Source organism: Chrysemys picta, chromosome 3 (assembly GCF_011386835.1).
Source record: "Chrysemys picta bellii isolate R12L10 chromosome 3, ASM1138683v2, whole genome shotgun sequence".
Lineage (NCBI taxonomy): Eukaryota > Metazoa > Chordata > Testudines > Emydidae > Chrysemys > Chrysemys picta.
This window is the reverse complement of record NC_088793.1, coordinates 194,077,287-194,098,165: the sequence shown is the minus strand read 5'-3', so window position 1 is coordinate 194,098,165 and position 20,879 is coordinate 194,077,287. Positions and strand designations below refer to the sequence as shown.

Genomic DNA, 20,879 nt, shown 5'->3' with positions numbered 1-20,879 from the left:
TCGATCCCCGAGAGATCGATGCCGATCCGGGCAGGTAGTGAAGACAAGCCCTTAGTTTCAGGGACATATTCTGGTGTTTCTGAAACAAAATATTCAGGCACTGCTGGGAGGTTGGACACTTGGTAAATTTGCTTTCATTCCAAATCAGAACAAAGGTAAATTCAAAAATACCAAAACTCTAGGCGGGCTGAAATCCCTGAGTTTTGGCCAGCTCTAGTGAGTAGCAGCAATCATCAACCACAATTTTAAGATGCATAAAGAAAGAGAGAGAGAATGCTGATAAAATGCCAGTCAATAAATTAGTGGTACACCCTCACCTGGAAGACAATTAAGCATGGATTACTGAATGGCACTCCTGTTGGATTGTTTAATTGATGGAAAGGAGATGAATAAGTGGGGACAAAAGAGTGGTGTACAAAGTATCAAACTGGTTGGAGACAATGAATAGCACTCCTATTAATCTTGTTATCATAGAAGAACAAAATAACAAATCTAAAAAATCAATCTAATGAAATACTTTACACAAAGCATAATTAGCCTATAGAATTCACTGCAACTACGTATCATTGAAGCCAATGAATTAAATATTTATATTGGTAACAAAAACATCCTCAATACATTAGACTGGATAAAAAAAAAAAGAGAATAAACCCTCATGTTTCAGGAAGAAAATTGTAAAAGGAGTTCGGGAGAAACTTCCACTATAGGTAGATTATTCAATAATTGTCCACGAGGAGGTTTTTTGTTTGTTTTTTTTGCACCTTTCTGTGAAGTATTTGGTGCTGGCCAGACACTGCAGCAGAACTATCACTGATCTAATCAGGCATGGTAATTCCTACCAATATATTTGGGGGAGATAAAAAAGCAGTATGTGAGACCTGTTGGCAAAGGCTCTGTTTAAAAAGAATCCGAATTCTTTATGGAGAAAAATGCCCTACTGCTGGTTCTGCTTTAAAAACATTTCCTGTAGGGAAGCTCCCTATACACAGATAAAACACTAATTCCTCATAATAGTTAGCACCTTCCAGCCACGCATCTGAATTAATTCATGTTTCCAAGGTGCTTTAAGTGTCACGTGACTTGTGAGGTAAGTAATGATTGTCACCATTATAAAAGGGGGGAAATGGGCACAGGCAGACGAAACAACACATCCAAGGTCTCTCAAATCTGTGACAGTGCAAGGAATATTACCCACATTTCCCGACTCCCAATTCTTTTCTTTACTCACCAGACTCTCCCTCCCCTATTTTCTCTAAAAGCAGTGCCCTGTTCAAGTTGCACCTTTTAGCAGAACAGGGCTCCAAATAGATCTTGCATTCTAAATACAGCGTACAGTGGCATTTTGATTACAGTAGGTACATTTATTAAGAGAACTAAGTATTGTAGCTACTGTGGAAATTAGTATTAAAACAAGTGTCCATACATACCCATTCTGAGGTCCTCCATCATTGACTACAGTTAAGTGGGCCAGCTGCCTCTTCAAATGAAGTTTGTAGCTTGCATTAATTCTTAAAAACAACATCTACAACAAAACCATAAAACCCAGTAACCTGTGTGTAATAGCATCAGAATAAGGAGCTTCACTTCATTCATATAATTCTTCCCCAAAACTCTCTTCTGTAGCACTGCCAGCAAAAAAAGTGTGCTAACACTAATGAAGTACAAACATTTGAACCTTTAGGATGGGTGCAAGCCTAAACTAATGTTTTATATAATGTGTCTTTCCCTCCATAACCTCTCTGCTCCTGTTGGATGGTATATTCTCACTTGTCTATCAAGTCCAGTATTTACATTGTAAACTCTTTGGGACAGGGACCTGTCTTCTCTGTCTAGGAGGCATCCAGCACACTTGTAGGTGCTATAAAATAAACAATATCTTTCTTGTAATGTAACCCTTACATAAAACAAAAGGATCAGTTATCATCTATGGGTTTTTTAGCACAATTCTTATTAACATAAGAGGCAGATTGCAATCCAATGCATTAGGTGACAGAATGGTCCTTCCTGGCCATCTATAAAAGCACTGTCTATAGCCTAAGATTATAACGAGCACACCTAGAAAAGACTGGGCTCATAGCAGATTTAGTGACATGAATAATCCAGTGCTGTAGTTAAATTTGAATTGTATGATAGCTGCATAAAATGGCTGTTCTAGTGTAGATTTCAGTAATAATTCTGGGAGAGTCTCAACATGACCACATACAACAGCCAAGTTATTGCCCTTGTGTAGAATTTCACCACTAACTCCTGTATTCAGCATATCTACATCTAGATATTAAGAACACGGTTGATGCAAAAGGGAAGTGAGGCAGCTTAGTCTTGCCCTGGGGAGCTAGAGTTGAGCAAATATTGCAAAAAAGGACCCACCCTCCCAACCTGAAAAAAGATTCAATTCAAACTGAACTCACTGCAATGGTATTTGCAATCCCATTTGTTGGTCACCACACATGACTATATTCACTAGATTTTTTTTGTCTGTGAAGAGCAAAAAAGTGTCCCAAGTACTGGTAATGACGTGTGTTTATGAGGGAAGTGTTACAATAGCTACAAAGCAACTTAAAATGCTCACCTGTGTTTGCTCCTCAGGGAGGAGGTCATATATAGCTTCATGCATCTTTGCCATTTGCTTACAAATATTCCTGAAGCAGGCTGAAGGAACAGGAGCTTTCACCTCGTACTGGTAATAAAGACAACATTGGTCACTTGTTTTCCAACATCTTTAGAAAATGGTCAAAAGGAAAATGTTCTTGGCTGCCTCCTATGCCGCTAGGCCTTCAGATATCATTGTCTAAGAGCTGTTATTGATCCATGGGCAGCATGCATTATAGAATCATTGGCACTTTACATTTTATAAGTCAACAGGACAATTTAAATCAAACGGGGATCAAAGAAGCATTCCCCCCACCTGATCCATTTGGCTTGGTTAGTTTTAATTGCTGCTTCCTGCTCATTATTTTTAGCTGGCTTACATTACACCTCTCAGTTATATTTTAGGGAGAGAATGATTAACATGACAGTTAAATGTGCATATGCCATGCCTTATACTAGTCCCATCTCCCCCTTTGGAACGGGCTTTCTCTCCACAGGTAACAGGAAATAATTCCGTCTATGACGTATGCACCACTTCTCATTCCGGTACAAATATTTGAAAAAAGAAAACAAGCAAGTGCTACAAGAACACATAACTGGAAGTTTCTGACACAAGGAGAGACGAAAGTTGCTGAAAACCAAGTACTGTACGTGCCAAAGAACACGTAAAAATACAGCTGAAGTCAGTCGCTGACAGTATGGACTCACCCTAAGGAATGAGGAAAAATACCGGGGGTGAATAAGATGAGAGGTACCTTTCCTTGATCAGGGCTGGTATCTGAGAAACAAGCTATTGAAAGGAGATTTGCTGCAAGGGAACAAAATTCTTATGTTCCCACACCTAGAAGGAAAGATCGTACTGTGATTTTCAAAGCAACGACCTAGCTGCAATACTTTCCTCAGAAAAGCTCGATCTGTAACTTCATGGCCAAGGGTAGGTTCCAAGTCTAGGCCTGGTTTAAGCAGGTTTAGGCCCCAGAGAGCCCCCCCTCTCGGAAAAGGCGATCATGATACTTACTCTAATTAGTAAAGAGCTTTGAGGTCTATGGATGAATTACTCAAGATTATTATTAATTTATAAACATTGCTGAACTAAAAGGAGTTACAGCTGCTTGCAGTAGGTCTGAATTTGGAGAACTCTGCTTGGCCATTGCTTGAAAGAGAAAAATTGGCGTTATCTATAAAGTTCTGAGGAAAAGGAAAGCCGATAGCTTAATTGTATCTGAGAACTAAGTCTTGGAGACAAAGGGCCCGAGCCTGCAAACATGGCCTATCAAAGATTGATTACCACTAAGGCTAATTGGACTACTTAGGGTAATGAGTACTATACATGGAAGTATCTGCAGGAATGGGCTCCAAGTGACTTGAATTACAGTCTTCTGGTTTTAAAATGGGTGTGTTGTATTGTATGTATCTGTGAAGTGGAATATTCATAGACCACATGCAAGCTAAAGCTGTGGCTGTTCAGCCCAAGTATCATGGGTTGCAATCCTGCAAGTTGCTCAGCATTTCCAGCCTCTATCGTGGTCAACGCCTCGCCGGAGCAGGCTCAGAGATTTTATTGCTGCATCCAAATGGCAACAGAAGTACAGGTTCAAAGAGAGCCATGGCATCTTAGGGGACTATATCATTTTCACTAATGCAGTACCCCTATTCGTCTTCTACCTGTACCTCTACAACTAACAGAACGGTGGCACACCAGTGCCTCTAGAGCCCAACTGAGACCAGGGCCCACTGCTCTAGACACTGTTACACATATGTAGTAAGAGACAGGCCCCTGCCCCAAAGAGCTCTCAATCTACACAAGAGAAGGGGGGCATGAAATGGTTTGCGGGTCACAGCAGGTCAGCTGCAAAGCCAGCAAGAGAACGGAGGGCTCCAGGGCCCCGGTTTAGTACCCTGTCCACTGGACCATGCTGATTGTTTCGTGAAGAGGAGCATGTCACCCAACATTCAGTCTGTGATTTCTAGACCATATTAATTTTTGTTAAACGCACTTAACGCCGCACTGCCAAGCTCCAGAACATTGCCATTAGAATGACTTGCTCATTCTTTCAGCTTTATACATTTAAAGCCAGTGATTATTTTTATTTATGGGGTACTCAAGCCTTGAGACTCTGACACATTCCCCTGCAATGCTAACAAGGCTACAATTAATGAGCTATACTCCTGTCCCCTAGCTGTTGCATATTTTCTGTTTTAAGAGGTCCTTCAATGTTTTCACGGTCATTCACCCAAGAGGAGAGTAGCAGTAATGTTAAGATCCCAGATCCTCAGCTCTATTAGGCACCAAACAACCAAAGGGACTGGGTTTACTGGTAAGGTAGGCAAGCTAGCACATGTCATAATATTCTTCCCCTCTCCCTGCTGAAATTGAAAACAATCCTAGCCTTCAAGAGCTTCAGAGAGCAGGAATCTTGCCAGCTTAAATCTTCTGCCAGCTTACGAGAAAGAGTGGGCAGGGAAGATGGAAGGACGGCATGGCACATGCATGTTAGCCACAATCCAGACAAGCCCTGCACTATGGGCGTGTTGTTGTGCACCTCCCACTCAAGGGGCCAGGAGTTTAACACTTATTTTCAAGAGATAAGAATAATAGTGACAGGGAAGACATTTGACAAACTGGAAGTTTATTTGGTCTTTGGTGGCTAGAACACTATTTTGGACTTTGTCACCTCGCCGGTGTTGGTCTTTTTAAACACATTTAATCAATGAAAAGACGTTGTAATATGACAGGAAAAAAATAAACCCTTCTCCCATTCCCTCTCTGTGGCAATCTGACCCCACACTCCGCATCAGCAGCAATTCTTGCTAGCCTAACAAAATGTTGGGGGGAGGTGGTGGGAGGGAAGGGAGGAGGAAGAGGGAGAACATAATATATTCCCAAAGATTCTCCCTGTCCCCGATATTTTACTGTTTCTGAAACAGAGTGTAGGCGCTGTTCATGTAATTGTGCCAATAACCAAACACATAACTAGATTTCCCCGACCCACTTCATACCGGACAATGAACGTCTGAACTTTAAGTGGCTTCTATAATAAATGTATTTGCATGAACCAGTCAAATTGGTCACTCAAAGGTTCATTTTTTCCTACGGTAATATTTCCTTATGAAGCAGCTTTAAAAAACAAATAAAACAGGCTGAAGGTTTACGTAAGTTTAATTATCAAAACTGACAGCCCACTTCTGTCACCTTTACTATTGCTGAGAAGTCCCTCAGACCATCAGCAGGCCCAATGGAACACTTTGCAGAGTCAAGTACTACTCATTGTGAGTAAGGGCCGCAGAATCTGGCCCATAAAGGTTTAACCAAACTGTGGCTCCGGAGCCACATGCGGCTCTTCAGAAGTTAATATGCGGCTCCTTGTATAGGCACCAACTCCAGGGCTGGAGCTACAGGCACCGACTTTCCAATGTGCCGGGAGGGTGCTCACTGCTCAATCCCTGGCTCTGCCACAGGCCCTGCCCCCACTCCATCCCTTCCCGCCCCCTCCTCTGAGCCTGCCATGCCCTCACTCCTCCCCCCCCACCCCGCCAGCCTCCTGCACGCCACGAAACAGCTGATCTGGAGGTGCGGGGGGAGGGGGGAAGGTGCTGATTGGCGGGACTGCCAGCAGGTGGGAGGTGCTGGAGCTGTGGGGGGAGCTGCTGACGTATTACTGTGGCTCTTTGGCAATGTACATTGGTAAATTCTGGCTCCTTCTCAGGCTCAGGTTGGCCACCCCTGGCTAAACTGATCACTTGACACTGATTTCAACAAACAGATACAATCTATCTATCTTAGGTACTTATACAGCCCCATTACCACTGTGCCCTGAGTACCTCACTGACTTAAACGAATTTATCCTCAGAGCACCTTTGTGAGGTAGGACACTGCTATTGTCCCTACTTTACAGATAGGGAACTGTGGCACAGGGCGACTAAATGACTTGCCCAAGGTCACACAGGAAGCACGTGGCAGAGCATGGAATAAGTCCCGGATCTCTCAAGCTCCAGGCTGGTGGTCCAGCCACTGGACCATCCTTTCTCTCATGCCAATTTCCTATCGCTCATCAGTTTTCCACCTAGGGTGCCCATGGCACTAGCTCCTTCTTGCTTCCAGCTGCCTCTATAGGCAGCCGCATGCAGGCTCTTCACTGCAGAAGAGCAGGAAAGAGGAGTTGCTCTCAGGGATGGCATTGGGAGCCAGCAGCATGACTGGAAATGCTAGCCACAACAGCCCTCAGCTGGGTAAGACCGTCCAAGAAAGCAGAGTACCCAGGCATCTTGGTAAAGCATGGGAGCTACTATATTCACAGTAGCTACTGCACCAAGGAAAGTGTAACAATTTATTGCATCAAAAAGAGATTCAAGATATGACCAATGCTGATTTTATAAAGGTTAATGACATACAGGCATTGACTCTTAAAGAGTATATTTTCTTAAGTCCAACATAGTAATAATTAATGGAGATATCCCATCTCCTAGAACTGGAAGGGACCTTGAAAGGTCATCGAGTCCAGCCCCCTGCCTTCACTAGCAGGACCAAGTACTGATTTTGCCCCAGATCCCCAAGTGGCCCGCTCAAGGACTGAACTCACAACCCTGGGTTTAGCAGGCCAATGCTCAAACCACTGAGCTATCCCTCCCCAATAGGGCCTTATGTATATAGGTTTAAACCAGTTTAAACAATGCCTAGATAGGGAAAATGTCGACTTTGTTTGAAACATCTAGTCTAAGATTCTGCACATCATGAAACACCCAAATGCAGTGTGGAGTATAATTATTTCCATAAATCATTACCTTTGATAACAGTTTGTCAAATAAGCTATCCATGATGGCTACAAGCTTTGCTGAAATTTCAGCTATGTGGTCATGATAATCCTGTAATGGAAAAATAGGGTTTTATTTACCATCTAATGACATTCCTAGTCTTCACAGCACAATTGAGAAAGAGCACATATAGAGTTTAATTAGAAGATACACAAAGAATTACCTTAGTAATGTGGTCAAAATGCCTGAGCATGCTAAATTGTTTAGGCTGCAGTCGAGCTTCAAAATGAGCCCGGATAATAGGAATGTAGTGTACTATTAGCTGCAGGCAGCGTGAAGAGAGAGCTGTAAACCCAGAAGTAAGAGAAGGGAGAAAACACTCAATTATTATACAAGTATAGTCATTTTGTACAGCCTGCACCTTCTCTCAAAAACAGAATACAGACCCAACCCTCAGAAACAAGCTAGAAGATAAACTGGAAGTGAAAGTTTACGAAGTCATTTGTGAAAATACAAACATGTGACATTACTATATTCAGGTCAAGGATCCAGAACACTTTATATTGAGGGTACCAACTCACACAGTCCTTCATTCATTGACGGGAAGGGGAGTTTTAGCTAAGTAAAGACTGACTGTAGGATATGGAGCTACACAAAGAAACCCTTTCACCCACTAGTGAAATGCAGTCACCTCTGGAGCTAGTTAACAGAGCGCAGCAACATTTCACAACAGCTTAGGACAGGAAGCAGAGAGTACGATATTCAACTGAAACACGGGGGTTGATTTAAGATAGGCAGGATGCCACTACTTGTAAAAATGGAAGTATTGTGTATTCCAAATTTCAAACTCCAAATAGCAAACAACCCCATCTGTGACAAGGTCACGATTGAAGAAGTAATTCCAGCTTCCAAAGTCACTTATTTTGACTGAAGACCATGTTTGGCTAAGAGATTGATTTCTTCTACTTCCAAGTAACATATTTGACACACACTGCAGCACACTTCTTCAATGCTACAATTCATAGACTCTTATACAAATTCTATATTCAAAGTAAACACATCATGGTAACCCCTTCTTATCTTTTCACATCTTTTCCAGAGCACTGCAACTTGGAGATGGCTTATCCTGAATATTTAGTGTTTTATTAGACTTAGGAATGAGATCTGAACAGTAGAAATCCATACCTAAATTTTTTGTAGTTATTGTTTTCAAACCAACAACTTGCAATGCACCTGCTCCGAGAACTAGCTGGCAGCTTCTGGAGTTGAAATACTATCAGAAAGAGGAAAAAAAAGTAAGAGTTGAAGATCTATATGTAATGTAGGGGGGGTATGGGGATGATAGGTACCTTAGAAATGCCATAGATAAAACTGAGCGAGACTTTAATCACTGTCAGATGATTGGGCGTGGTACTGAAGTTACCCAGATTTCTCGTTCTAGGACAGTCCCATGCTCTTTCTAATGATTCCTCTTGTGTGTTTACTCAGGATCTCATAATCTGCATAGGACCTACTCGGGACCTGATCTAGAGCCCCCTGAAGTCATTAGGAGTCATTCCACTGACTTCACTGGGCTCTGAATCAGGCTCTTGGTGTTTCTTGAATCAGTTCATGCCAATGATGGCTCTCTGGATTGGATTTCTGGGACAGGAATGGAAATAGGGGGTATTAAGAATGGACAATTATTTCCCAATTATTTCATTTCTGGGACTGACCGCTCCCTCCATCTGAGGTATTTGGGTTGTGCTTCTCTTCCTCAAAACATTAGTGGCAGCTCTGACTTGTCATGGGGTGTGGCTAAAGTACTTCCATCCTAACTCCAGATGAATGCATGGAAGCAGTGAATTCTTACTAGAAGACTAAATAAAAACTTCTTGCACAGGGCCCTCAGAGGAGGTGAACAGGTATAGTGCCATTGAACTTGGCTGGATGGGGCAGACTGCAGGAAAGGTTAGTCCCATGGAAATCATCAAACAACTAATTTTCTGATTTAGATTCTGACCTATCCCCCATCCCGCTCCACCCCCCATTGCCAAACCTGGCACATTTGGGACATAGAAAGCAGTATGAAAAAATCAGTTAGGGAGAAAGAGTTAATCAGTACTGAGAGAGGAGCAACATTTTTCTCAGCAGTACTAATGATCCCACTGATGCATGATCCCATTCAGAGATCAGGGCCCCCGTCTCCTAAGAGAGTAGCAAGTGTGGGAAAAGATTCTTCGTGCAGCTACCTACTACAGTTGGCTATCCAAAGCAGGACTGCAATGGATAAGACATGAGTATTGGCCCACCATCCACAACCTGTGCTGCCAGAGGCAGAGGATGTGGAGTGGGGATGGAAGGAACATTGCCAAGCCCTAGAGCCTCTTGAACAAATCTAGACGGTCGCTACCTACTCCTGTGGTACAAGCACAGAAATGTAGGAACATGGAGTTTCAGGCTGTTCTAAGGGAATTTATTATCCAGCTTTTGAGTCAGTTCATTGATTGCTTAGCAGAGTGCTGGACTCGTAACCATCTGCTATCCAGGACTCCTGACAGACTGACTCCTCAATACTCCTTCCCTGTATCAACTTTGCTGGTCATCAGGGTGTCAGATGGTCTGACAAGCAAAGAGGCAGGGAAGAAGTCTGAAGAGCTAGTGGAGTAAGACTCCCTAAGTCTGACAGTTTATAACAGAGAACTTCTGCATTCCTGTGCTGTGGGAGTGACTGGTCTCTCTTCTGTGGTTATATTATCCGTGAAGTCTAGACCAACAAAACTGCATACTCCAATCCCAACATCTGTGCATATGTCCACACGCGGGCTTCCTGTTCACTGCCAGGTGCAATTCAAGGTGTTGGTGGTCATTTTCAAAGCCACAAATGGTTTGGGACCTGATTATCTGAGAACCACTTTGCACCCTATATCTCAGATAAGACTGGCTACAGCTGAAGCCTGCCTAGCTGCCACAGAGATAGGAACTACAGAAATTAATAAAATGCACAAGCCATTTTGGCAATGAAAAAAGAAATATACCATCAGGAATGCTCATAATTGACCTATTAATGGAAAGTTTAAGGATGAACTTGAATGATGACTCCAAGGAAAGAAAAGCCCTTATATAAGAAATATTTAAAAGGAATATTTAACAGGTCTGTAACCTAGAAAGGAATATTTAGAACAACTGTAACCTAGTAAATTGGTAAACTTCCACTTCTATTATATCTTTAATTTTTGTTAATCCTTTTTCTATCCAAATTGTCTTAAGCATGGAGTTGGCCTTGACAGACTGGCCTCCTTCAATTATAAGTGTAACAAACATCAGCTACCACGGTCTCACAGTTCCTTCTTTCAATGCTAGGCTCAAGGATTCAAGCAAGGATAAGGGACAATTGGTCTGTTTCAACTCTCTCACCTCTAGAAGAGCATATTAAGAAATATGGAAAAGAGAAATCTGCAATTCCTCCCTCAGACACAGACTGGCTTAGTGAGCTCTCTTGCATTCATGGAAAAAATGACTGTGTTTAATAGAAACACTTGGAAAAGATATGAGGCTGCCTGGTCACACATGAAACTATTGCATACTTTTGCAGTTTAGTATATGTTAGTCCCTGAAACTCCTAAGGTTATGTTCTCACTTATTTATCTATTTAGTCACTGTAATAACTGATGCCCCACATGACCTCTACAGACTCAGGGTTTTTGTTTTTCCCCAGGTTTTACAAATAAAGAACAGTGAATTTTGTTATTCATATGCTATTTCCATCTTGTGCATATATTTCTATTATATATTTAGTTTCTTTATGTGTTTATCTTTTATATAAAACAATAAAAATAAAATTTAAAACAAACCCTTCCATTTGCAGTTCTCAACTAGCTGCTATTTTGATATAAATTTCTATTTTCAATACTTTAACGCATAAGAAAACCTTTGTAGACAAACTCAGCAGCCATTGCCCCAGACTGAATTAACTGGCAGGTTTTGGGTTAGATCCCAGCAATGACATTTTTAAGGTCACTCACGTACTCTGATTAACTCCTCTAGCAATAAACAGTTGATGAAGAGGTGACAGTTTTTAATTTAATTTCCATTTTACAGCAATGGTTTCAGCAGAGAACTATTTTTCATCCTTCTAATCACAATAAGGTGACTTGTACAAATCAAGGAGTTGCTTTCTTCCCTGCATATATACACTCCCAATGACATTTTGGCTTGCATTGCTCTTCCCTAGCCACAGTCCTCTGCTTCACAACACTCTCCTCCAGCCTGAAGGACAAATGACTATCTGACTCCAAAAATCAACATCAAAACATCTCTTCAGCTGGCTACCAGAGATTTCTAATGTGCCGGTAAACAAGGGGACAAATGGCTTTCCTTTAGTTATTTCACATAACGTTATCTACTCTGAATTGTGTTTAGATTAGTTCACAGTGTTACCCAACTACACCTTGCAAAATGTGCTTTGTGATTCCTATAATTACACCAAGTCAAGCTATTTTTCAATATTATTATTAATCATTGACATTGAATCATACATTTTCATGGAGTATTAGAGACCCCATGCATTCCCTGCCCTGAAGATCTTAGTATAGTATGGGCTACAAATTTGATAGTCATACCTTCAATAAATCAGACAGACGAGTAAGCATGTCAGTAGTAATAGAAGGGATGTTATCCACACACTGGCAGTACTCAAGTATTATTTTTATTAATAGCAACACTGTCCTATAAGAAAAGAAACAGAGTCAAATATGTAATTTCAGTTGATAAATCAAACTAACACCACAGGTTTGTAGACAGCAGGGATAATTCTAACATATTCTTTATGTGCTCTCCTTTTCCATTTGTTGCATTCAGCTCTGTTAAGTTTTGTGCAGCTGCTAATCTAAATTTTTAAAAGAATAAAAAAAGGTTTACCTAATACCGTTTCCCCCTAGTACTAGAGATTACAGTATTAAGTACCATTTTTCCTCTGAAAACCCCCTCACTCAAATTTAAAGATGGTAAAGCGGACTGACGTGAAAACAGATTTATGCCTTTTTTGCTGCTTCTTCGTGATGTATAAAGAAAGTTTTTGCGTAAGAACATTACTCATTCCTGCTTGATTTTTTACACTAGTAAATCCAGGTTTTGTCTATCCTGGAAGACCTGATGGTGACTAAGGAAACAGTAAAATGATAACATTACAGGAGACCTCAGGGCCAATTCTGGCCCTTGCTCCAGCATAAAGGGGTTGTAAAGGAGGCACAAGTGACTCATTGCAGGAGCAGTACAGGCCTGATGATATAATTAGGTCTTATATCACTGAAAATCAATGGGACTTAGGTTCCTAAATCACTTTTGAGAACATGAAACTTAGGTGATTTTGAAAATTTGTCTCCAGATCAGTAAAATAATTGGAATCCAAAAGGACCTGTAAAGATGGGTAAAAAAAAAATCTTATAAAAATACTTAACTGGTGCAAGAATAATAGTTCCTGGAGTTTGAGAAAGTTATTTTATAGAAATAATTATTGTGTGAATGGAGGGATCTATTCACACATCAGTAGGAAAATATAAAGCTCCATTCTTAAAATACTGTGTAATCCTTGCCAATTTTGAGCAAGTGCTGCAAGAAAAAAAAATCCGTAGCACACAGACAATGATGGGCATTGAAGAGGCTGTAATGAATGCACAATCAGTAAGAGACTGAGCGGCTTTATACATATAGCACCAAGTGCTCAGAGACGTGGAGCACCCATAACTCCAACTGACTTTAATGGTAGTTGCAAGTACCCGGTATTTGTCAGCATCAGACTTCACCCATATAGAGCATCTGCAATCCTTCGAACTCAGATATGAAGAAGGCAAGAAAATACAGTCCAGGCCATCCATGTCAGGCAAGGCTAGTATTCCAAACAGGTATCCTGACATTGCAAAGCAAAAATCTTCTTTCCACACAATAGGGTACAGAAAGAAGATGTACATACATCCAAAACAGGCATTTGTGTGATATTTGTAGGCCATCTGATTTGGGGGTTATTTTTTGTTAAATTGGTATTTTTAAAAAAAATCAGGTGAAATAGAAGAATACAAATGTCTGTAGAAATCTGTAGAATTAAAATGTTCTAGTTAATACTGAAGTTGATTTCTTCAAGGAGCTAAAAAATAAATAAAACACATTTCTCCCTCAAATGACCAGGCATGGATTAGCAAATGCAACTTCAATGCATGGTACATTCTGGTAGTTCCACTTCAGAGTCTATGCTGACTTTTAAAGGATATTTCTGTACTGCTGAAGGAGTTCCAAGATGCTCTTTCATGGTCGTGGCAGTAGATGCTTTTGACGTTATCTGATTAAAATATGATCATGTAGATCATTGTTGCTACCACTGTTATATAATTGCAACAAATGTTGTACAAAGTATGTCAAGTAAGGTGTCTTTAGAAAGGTTATGATTTGCTGAATATCATTATGCTATTTGTATGCATGTATCATTTTTGTATCTGAAGTTATGAATATTAACTATGTACCTGTATTTCAAATGTTTGCTCCTTTGGTAACAACAACAAAGTATTTAGCCAGCACACTGTGAAGGAACTGTTCAAGTTGAATGGCCCATCAAAGAACACTTAACTCACAATTGACCATGGGAGACACCTATCTACACTTAACGGACTTTCCTGTGATGGCTTCTGGTATGACTAAGCGAAATCATGCACAGACATGTGAGTTGCTCATGTGACTCCAAACACCATTTTGTTAGCTGTAATTTTCCACAGTGAGAACAATGGGTTCCCTCCACTTGGCAGAAGCTATAAAAGGCCCTGGAAACATCTCCATTTTGCCTCTTTCATGCTCCAACCTCTGGACTATGAACTTATACTAATGGGAGCATTCTAACCAAAGGACTGGGAACCTTTCAATGATTTGGAAGCATCCAGAGACTTAACTTAAGCCAGCAGTTTATTCCATCACTGCTACAAGCCTGATCCAAGAACTTTGCAATTATTGTATGTATTTGATGTTTTTAACCAATTTTAACTCTCGCCTTTTTTTTTTAAATAAATAAACCTTTAGATTTTAGATACTAAAGGATTGGCAACAGCATGATAATTGGGTAAGATCTGAGTTATATATTTACCTGGGTATGTGGCTGGTCCTTTGGGATCAGAAGAACCCTTTTGTTTGATGAAATTGGTTTTAAATAGCCACTCATCATTAAGTCTAGTGTTTTTGGTGGTGATACAAGGACTGGAATGCATAAGGAGATGGCTTTTCTGACTTCTTGTCAGCCAGAAGTTTACTTTTGTTGCTGGTTTGGTATATCTTATGGCAGAATAACCACCAGTTTTGGGGTGTGTCTGCCCTATTTCTCAGCAGTTTCTCCTGAATTTGGTATTCTCAGTTGTGACCCATGGAGGCACGGTGACAATGCTCAAAGATCAGCTTAAGGCCTGTTCTTCATGCTGCCATAAAAAAATTGAGCCACTCGTTTTTGAGTAATCAGTGGCATATCATCATCAGACAGCCCACAAAAGATGACAGCTGGTTCCAAAGTTTTCATTTGAGTTTTGGGTATTCTGAGAAACAAGATAGGTGAGGCAATATCTTTCACTGGGCCAAATTCTGTTTGTGGAAAGTATAAGCTTTCAAGTTACACATAGCTCTTATTTATTTCTCAGGATTTGAAAGTACAAAATATCTTTACACAATGACTTTGTGGGAGAAAAACATTTTATAAACACCCAGAAACATTTTTAACAATTTTTTTGTTTTTGTTTTAAATTTAGTTTCTTAAAAACGGTGACATCATAGAATCATAGAATATTAGGCCAGCACATGGGGCCAATGGGAGCTGCAGGTGCGGCGCCTGGCCATGCCTTCACGTAGGAGCCAGAGGGGGGACATGCAGCTGCTTCCTGGAACTGCTTGAGGTAAGCGCCGCCCAGAGCCTGCACCCCTGATCCGCTCCCACGCCCCAACCTCCTGCCCCAGCCCTGATCCCCCTCCCGCCCTCCAAACCCCTCAGTCCCACCCTCCTGCATCCCAGAGTCCGCACCACCCACTCGCACTGCAATCCTCTGCCCGGAGCCCCCTCCCACATCCTGAACCCCTCATTTCTGGCCCCACCTCAGAGCCCGTACCACCAGCCACAGCCCTCTCTCCCTCCCGCACCCCAACCCCCAATTTCGTGAGCATTCATGGCCCACCATACAATTTCCATACCCAGATGTGGCCCTCGAGCCAAAAAGTTTGCCCACCCCTGTTTTAAGCCGATGTAGCATCTTTAAAAGATACATAACATCTAATGTTATATAACTGCTCCAGAACTGAAGAGAAACGTATTTGGCAAGGAGGAGGCTTGTCTTTATTCAGGCAAGATTGCTAAAGCTGTTAGTATTCAATACACTTCTATTCAAAGCACAACCCAACTAACTCATCATTAAGGGGAAAAAAAGTGCATCTTACCCAACCACAGCATACTTTTGTTCTTCAACAATAAGGACGTCAGTTGGCTTTCTTTCTTCAGCAGCTAGATATTTTTAAACAGAAAAGTGAGGTGACTTGAACCAAAAAGAAGTGCAGAAAACTGTAATATCGAAAAACAAACTATTCCCTTGCTGAGGTCTGAAAAGCAATCACTCTCCAGAGCACCAATCCTTTCTTTTATGTCAACATGCAAAGTCCAGTTGGCTACCTACCATAATTACTGTAATTATTATAATTATTTATACACTGCAGTGATTGCGAGGCAAAGAGCAGCACAATGGGATTATCGGAGTACAAAAGATTAAAATAAAGGCAGAAAAAAGTCGAGACTGCACAGCAGAAAATCTCTAACAGATTTTCAATGACCATCGCTATTTTAGCTCCAAACCTATTTCTTCAAGCCTAGCAATACAAATCCTCACTGACGCTGCTCCTATGATAAATCTGACATCTCCGCGATCCTGTCTTATTGAGGGAAGCTAAAAAGACCTATCGAAAGCAGTGGTTTTCCAACCGTACGTTGGTGAATCAGCCCTGGCACTCATTGGGTCCTGGGATGTCCTTTGCTTCCACTGTGTCCCTTTATGTCAAGCCTTACCCCAGTGAGGTTATGTAATTGCGCCTCTCTCTTGTCTTTGCCATTTTTCTTCATCTCTTATGTTTATTTTCTGTCTTAGATATTTATATGGGCCCTGCCTCACAATCTTTACTGTATTTATCCTCACAAGACCCCCGAGAAATAGGGAAGGTCTATTATTTTACAGATGGGAAAACAGAGGCACAAAGAGATTGGGTGACTCGCCCAAGGTCACATAACAAGTCTGGGGTAGAGTCTGAAACTGAACCCAGTGGCTACACAGTGCCTTATCCTGCACACTACCCATCATGCGGGCTGGAGGAGTGAGCTCTATTTGGCAGAGGGGATATGCTGAGAGCATACACGCTTAGCAGTTTCCTCTGACACGTCAGCGATATATCCTTGGCGGGCTCTGGCATCCTATAAGGGGCTGCAACCCTTAAGATGGGAATCCCTGTGTTAAAGTTAGGGTTTGTTCCTAGGCTCTCCATTCACAAACGGCTGAATGGGTTTTCCTTCAACTTTCCCCCAAAATCTTTTAGGCTGTGATGAAGCCTAGAACATTTCAGCCTTAAAGCGGTATTTGTTTTTCCCCCAGAACACAAGGAACTTGTGAATAAAGGAGTTATAGCAGAATTTTTGCAACATTTAACTGTAGCACTTACAAGTAATGGAGAGAATATTAGAAAACAAAATACACACCCCCTGCTTTTTTTTCAGGTAGAATAATTTTGCCATCTGATACAGAATCAACAAGATCCTGAAACTCAGCAGGAACATCAGCTTGCTTCCAACGCTCGTTATCTAGCAGCAAACTATTTATAAACATAAAAGAAAGGAGGTTAAGGAAATAAAATGTGTCACCCTGAAGACTCTCTTGCCTCTACTGCAATGGAATCAAAGTTGCATTGGTTAAAAGGGATTCAAAGTGGAAAAGATTCAATGGCCTGAAATGTTACTAGCAATCAGCATTTAGATAGGGGTGCTTTACAACAATAAGTCAGACACCCCTGTGCTTGCCTGAAGAATACACAGACTGAGTAAATGAAACAGAATGCAAAACACAAGAAACTGAAAACGTATCTGATGGGCAATACAGAGTGCTGTGGGAGCATTGCAGCTGCACTACTCTGCAGAAATGATGTGGTTTTGAATGAATGACAGGAAAGGGGCTTGCTGTACATTAACTTGAAAACTGTTCCATGGGTTCATGTCAGAGAAAACCTAAACACATACCAAAGAAAGCATGGAAGAAATGAGTGGGTGATGAAGAAAAATGGAGCAGTCAGGAGATCAGTTTGACCCCAACGACCAAACCACAATATGATTGGCTGGGACTTCTTGTCTACATAGGCCACACCTACAAACTGAAGATTAAAGTAGCTGCCATCTTTTCCATTTAATGCAAATTAGATGTAGCCTGATAGTAATCAGTTACCTTCTCCATTACTGGGGTTTGGTAATGTCTAAGGGTTGACCCCTTTAATAACCACCCACCCACACATCCCGGAGAAGGGTTGCCCTACACCATCATCAGAGACTCGTAACACCCGGGAGCAGCTGCCATGGATATCAGGAGCAGATGGTCCTCCTCAGAACTCTAAAGAAGGGATGTTACCAGACCCTAATGATTGTGCAGGACAAGTGGACCAAGCTGTAACACGAGGCAGAAGTTGCAGGAGGTCTTCCATCCTTCTTGTAGCTAATACAGTCCTCAGTTGGACCATGTTTGGGCAGTCCAGCTCAATGGGATCAAACGATGCATAAAGAGCAGATATATAGAGGGAACAGAGCCGTCTACAGCAAATCGTTATAATAGATTTCAAAAACAATTTTTCACTTATAAATAAAATTTGGGTTACTGTGTGCCAGGCAGTAAAAGACCTCCATTTGTCTCATGCATGACTGTTAAAATTATTCCTTTAAAAACATGGAAGCAGAGTGTGTCCAAGGATACCTGAGTTTTGTTTTTCTCTCCTCATGAAATCTATTCACAAATCTATTGGCTTGACTCTGAAGTGCTCCTCGCAATGACATACTTTTTCTGCCACAGATCTGTTCAGTGTCTAAGATAAATCCTTCCATTAATCGAGATAGGGCAACAAACTCGTTGGAATTCAACTTCTCCAGGAAGCCATCCTAAATGCAAAGAAAAGATGGAACACCACAAAGTCACAGGCATAGCTAAAGACAGAGACAGGGCAGTGGGGCAGCTGTTATTTATAATCTAAAAATGAACCGAACCTAAATTGCGGGCAAGACATCTCTACCAAGCCTGTCTCACACTAGTATGTCACCACAATTCGCATCGTGACCTGTACCACTGGCTAGTCTCATTCAGGAGCTGCCTGCCTGCATCCTAAATGGCACAACTTGGCACGCTGGGCCTCCACACAGGTGCACCCTTCCAGATGTTGTAAATGGTGAAGCTTCAAACCCTGGTAGTGGATTTAAGCCCTACAGCACGGGCTCACTAAAGTCACATCTACATTAGGGAGTTTTATTGTGTTTAAACCATAAAAATTAATGAGACCCAGGTGTAACCTTGACTATCTGACATGAGGATGATGACGAACATGACTTTTCCTTGTCTAAGCTCACTGGTGGTTATTTGGCCTAGCTGCTCCACCGGATCATGATTTATTGGAAAGGACTATCCCTAGGCTAGGTCTTGAAGTGAACCACCTGGGCCGGAACGCTGTTTCATTGCTTCTGTGACAGTGCCATCCATTTCTACAGAATTTAAGTTTTTGACCTTTCTGGTTTGAAGCTAATCTCCCAAATGTGACCCAAGGCACACCTGTCTTACATGGTCTGCAGAGAAAGACACAAAAAACAGCTCCAGCGGAGCTATGTCCCACCCTCATTAGTCTGAAATGTGAATACTCATAACGAGAACTATTTAAAAATGTTAACATTGGTATCTATGGCTCTACCTAGACAAAGACTTTTCCCCTAAAATTTCCCGCCATTGCTAACACTGGTTCAATGCCTCTGGAGACAGGGGTGTTGGGAAGTCCTAAATGTAGGGGCTGCTGGAATTTTAAAACACTGTGTCACTTTACCCTGCTCAAAGTAGGTCGAGACTGGTTAAAATACTACCAGGTGCCAGCGCCTCGTCTATGCTAATGCTCCCATCATTGCTATGCTAGGTGGGAGCTGCACAGGTGGGAAATTATAGGGAAACAACCCTACTGTTAAAGCCAATTTCAGGGCTGCTCATTTCAGCGGAATGTAGAAGTACTCATTATTTAAGCAGTGCATTACAAATGATGTGTTATGTTAATGCCAGTGAACTCCCGGGCATTAGGTAGCGCAAAGTGCCTTTGATGGCATGAGCAGTGACTTGATTTCAATAAGCAAGTAACTTCAAAAGTCTAAAGTCTACCAAAAAAAAAAAAAAATACTGCTCAATATTAAAAAAAAAAAAAAAATAGCAAATAGCTTTTTGAAGTTTTTTATTAGGGATGCTGATTCTAGCAACAGCCGGATGAGCCAAGCACCTTACCTTTGCTCTTGCCATGAGGAACTTGACAGAACGATCATGGCAGATGTCAGAGGCACCGTAAAGTAGCTCTTGAATGTTATTTGCCAGTTTTTCCAGCTCCAGATCAGTCAGTTTCAGATCTTCACTGATCCTGAAAATGACAGAAATGTTTGTTTGCAAATGATTTCACAAATATTACGCTTTACATGCAGTTTCCAATCACTTGCTGAGGGAGGAAAGAACACTGCAGCAGTGAAGTGGTCAGATATCGCAAGTTAACTGCAGTATGTAACTTTGGATGGTTGGAGCTTCCTAACCTGCTGTCAATGTCGTATCAGTCTTCATAACAAGCGAATGCATGGTTCTGTTCTATATTTTTTTTAAATCCACTCAAATTAGGTATTTCAGGCAGAGCATTGCACAGCGATTATTAATTTATTTTTTACTGCTGTTGGTTAAAAGTTACCCAGCCCATGTCATTATTTACACATCATCATTTTGTGACAGATACACACACTGCTTTTTCCAATGTGACATGCAATGCCTGCAATAAATGTTTTGCAGCTTTTTCTCCTTCAGCTTGTAAGCTTTCTGAGAGGCCACCAGTTCCATGACTCCATCAGTATCCTCTCTTGCTTTCCGCTCTTTGCTACTTAGGTTTGTGCCTTTCTGAAAACTGCTTTTGACCTGGCCACCGTTTTGAGCCCACTGCATGGCACAGCTCTGCCAGTGCTTAGCAAGTCGAGTCTGTAATTTGCTGGTCTGGTGTGGCTGCTGCAAGGGTTGTAGGTGTTGACAGTGTGTGCAGAGAGAGAGAACCTGCAGGACAGGGAGACTGAAATGGGAGGGTGCTGTGAAGGAGGTGAGGTGGGAGCAGCAAGAAGGCAGACACTCTCATGTAGTTATATGTGCCCTATTACAAATGCTAAAAGGCGGCTGTGTGAACCCAAAAGAGAGTTGCCCAAACAAGCATGTAGGGATACAATAGCACATTTTATAACAACAAGCTGTTCAATCAGC

The 20,879-nt window shown here is 41.5% G+C and overlaps 1 protein-coding gene across 3 annotated transcripts in view; it reads right to left on the bottom strand.

The window, feature by feature from the left end:
- The window catches only part of VPS54 (VPS54 subunit of GARP complex), a 76,918-nt gene that overhangs the window by 2,514 nt on the left and 53,525 nt on the right, over nt 1-20,879 (bottom strand). For all 3 annotated transcript variants that reach the window (XM_005287210.5, XM_005287211.4, XM_065589705.1), the window contains 10 exons: nt 19,881-20,010; nt 18,330-18,511; nt 17,075-17,187; nt 15,775-15,838; nt 11,943-12,048; nt 8,527-8,614; nt 7,565-7,686; nt 7,372-7,452; nt 2,570-2,677; nt 1,428-1,522 (listed from right to left, as the gene is read on the bottom strand). In XM_005287210.5, coding sequence (XP_005287267.2) covers nt 1,428-1,522; nt 2,570-2,677; nt 7,372-7,452; nt 7,565-7,686; nt 8,527-8,614; nt 11,943-12,048; nt 15,775-15,838; nt 17,075-17,187; nt 18,330-18,511; nt 19,881-20,010 — 1,089 coding nt within the window. The remainder of the gene's footprint in view (nt 1-1,427; nt 1,523-2,569; nt 2,678-7,371; nt 7,453-7,564; nt 7,687-8,526; nt 8,615-11,942; nt 12,049-15,774; nt 15,839-17,074; nt 17,188-18,329; nt 18,512-19,880; nt 20,011-20,879) is intronic.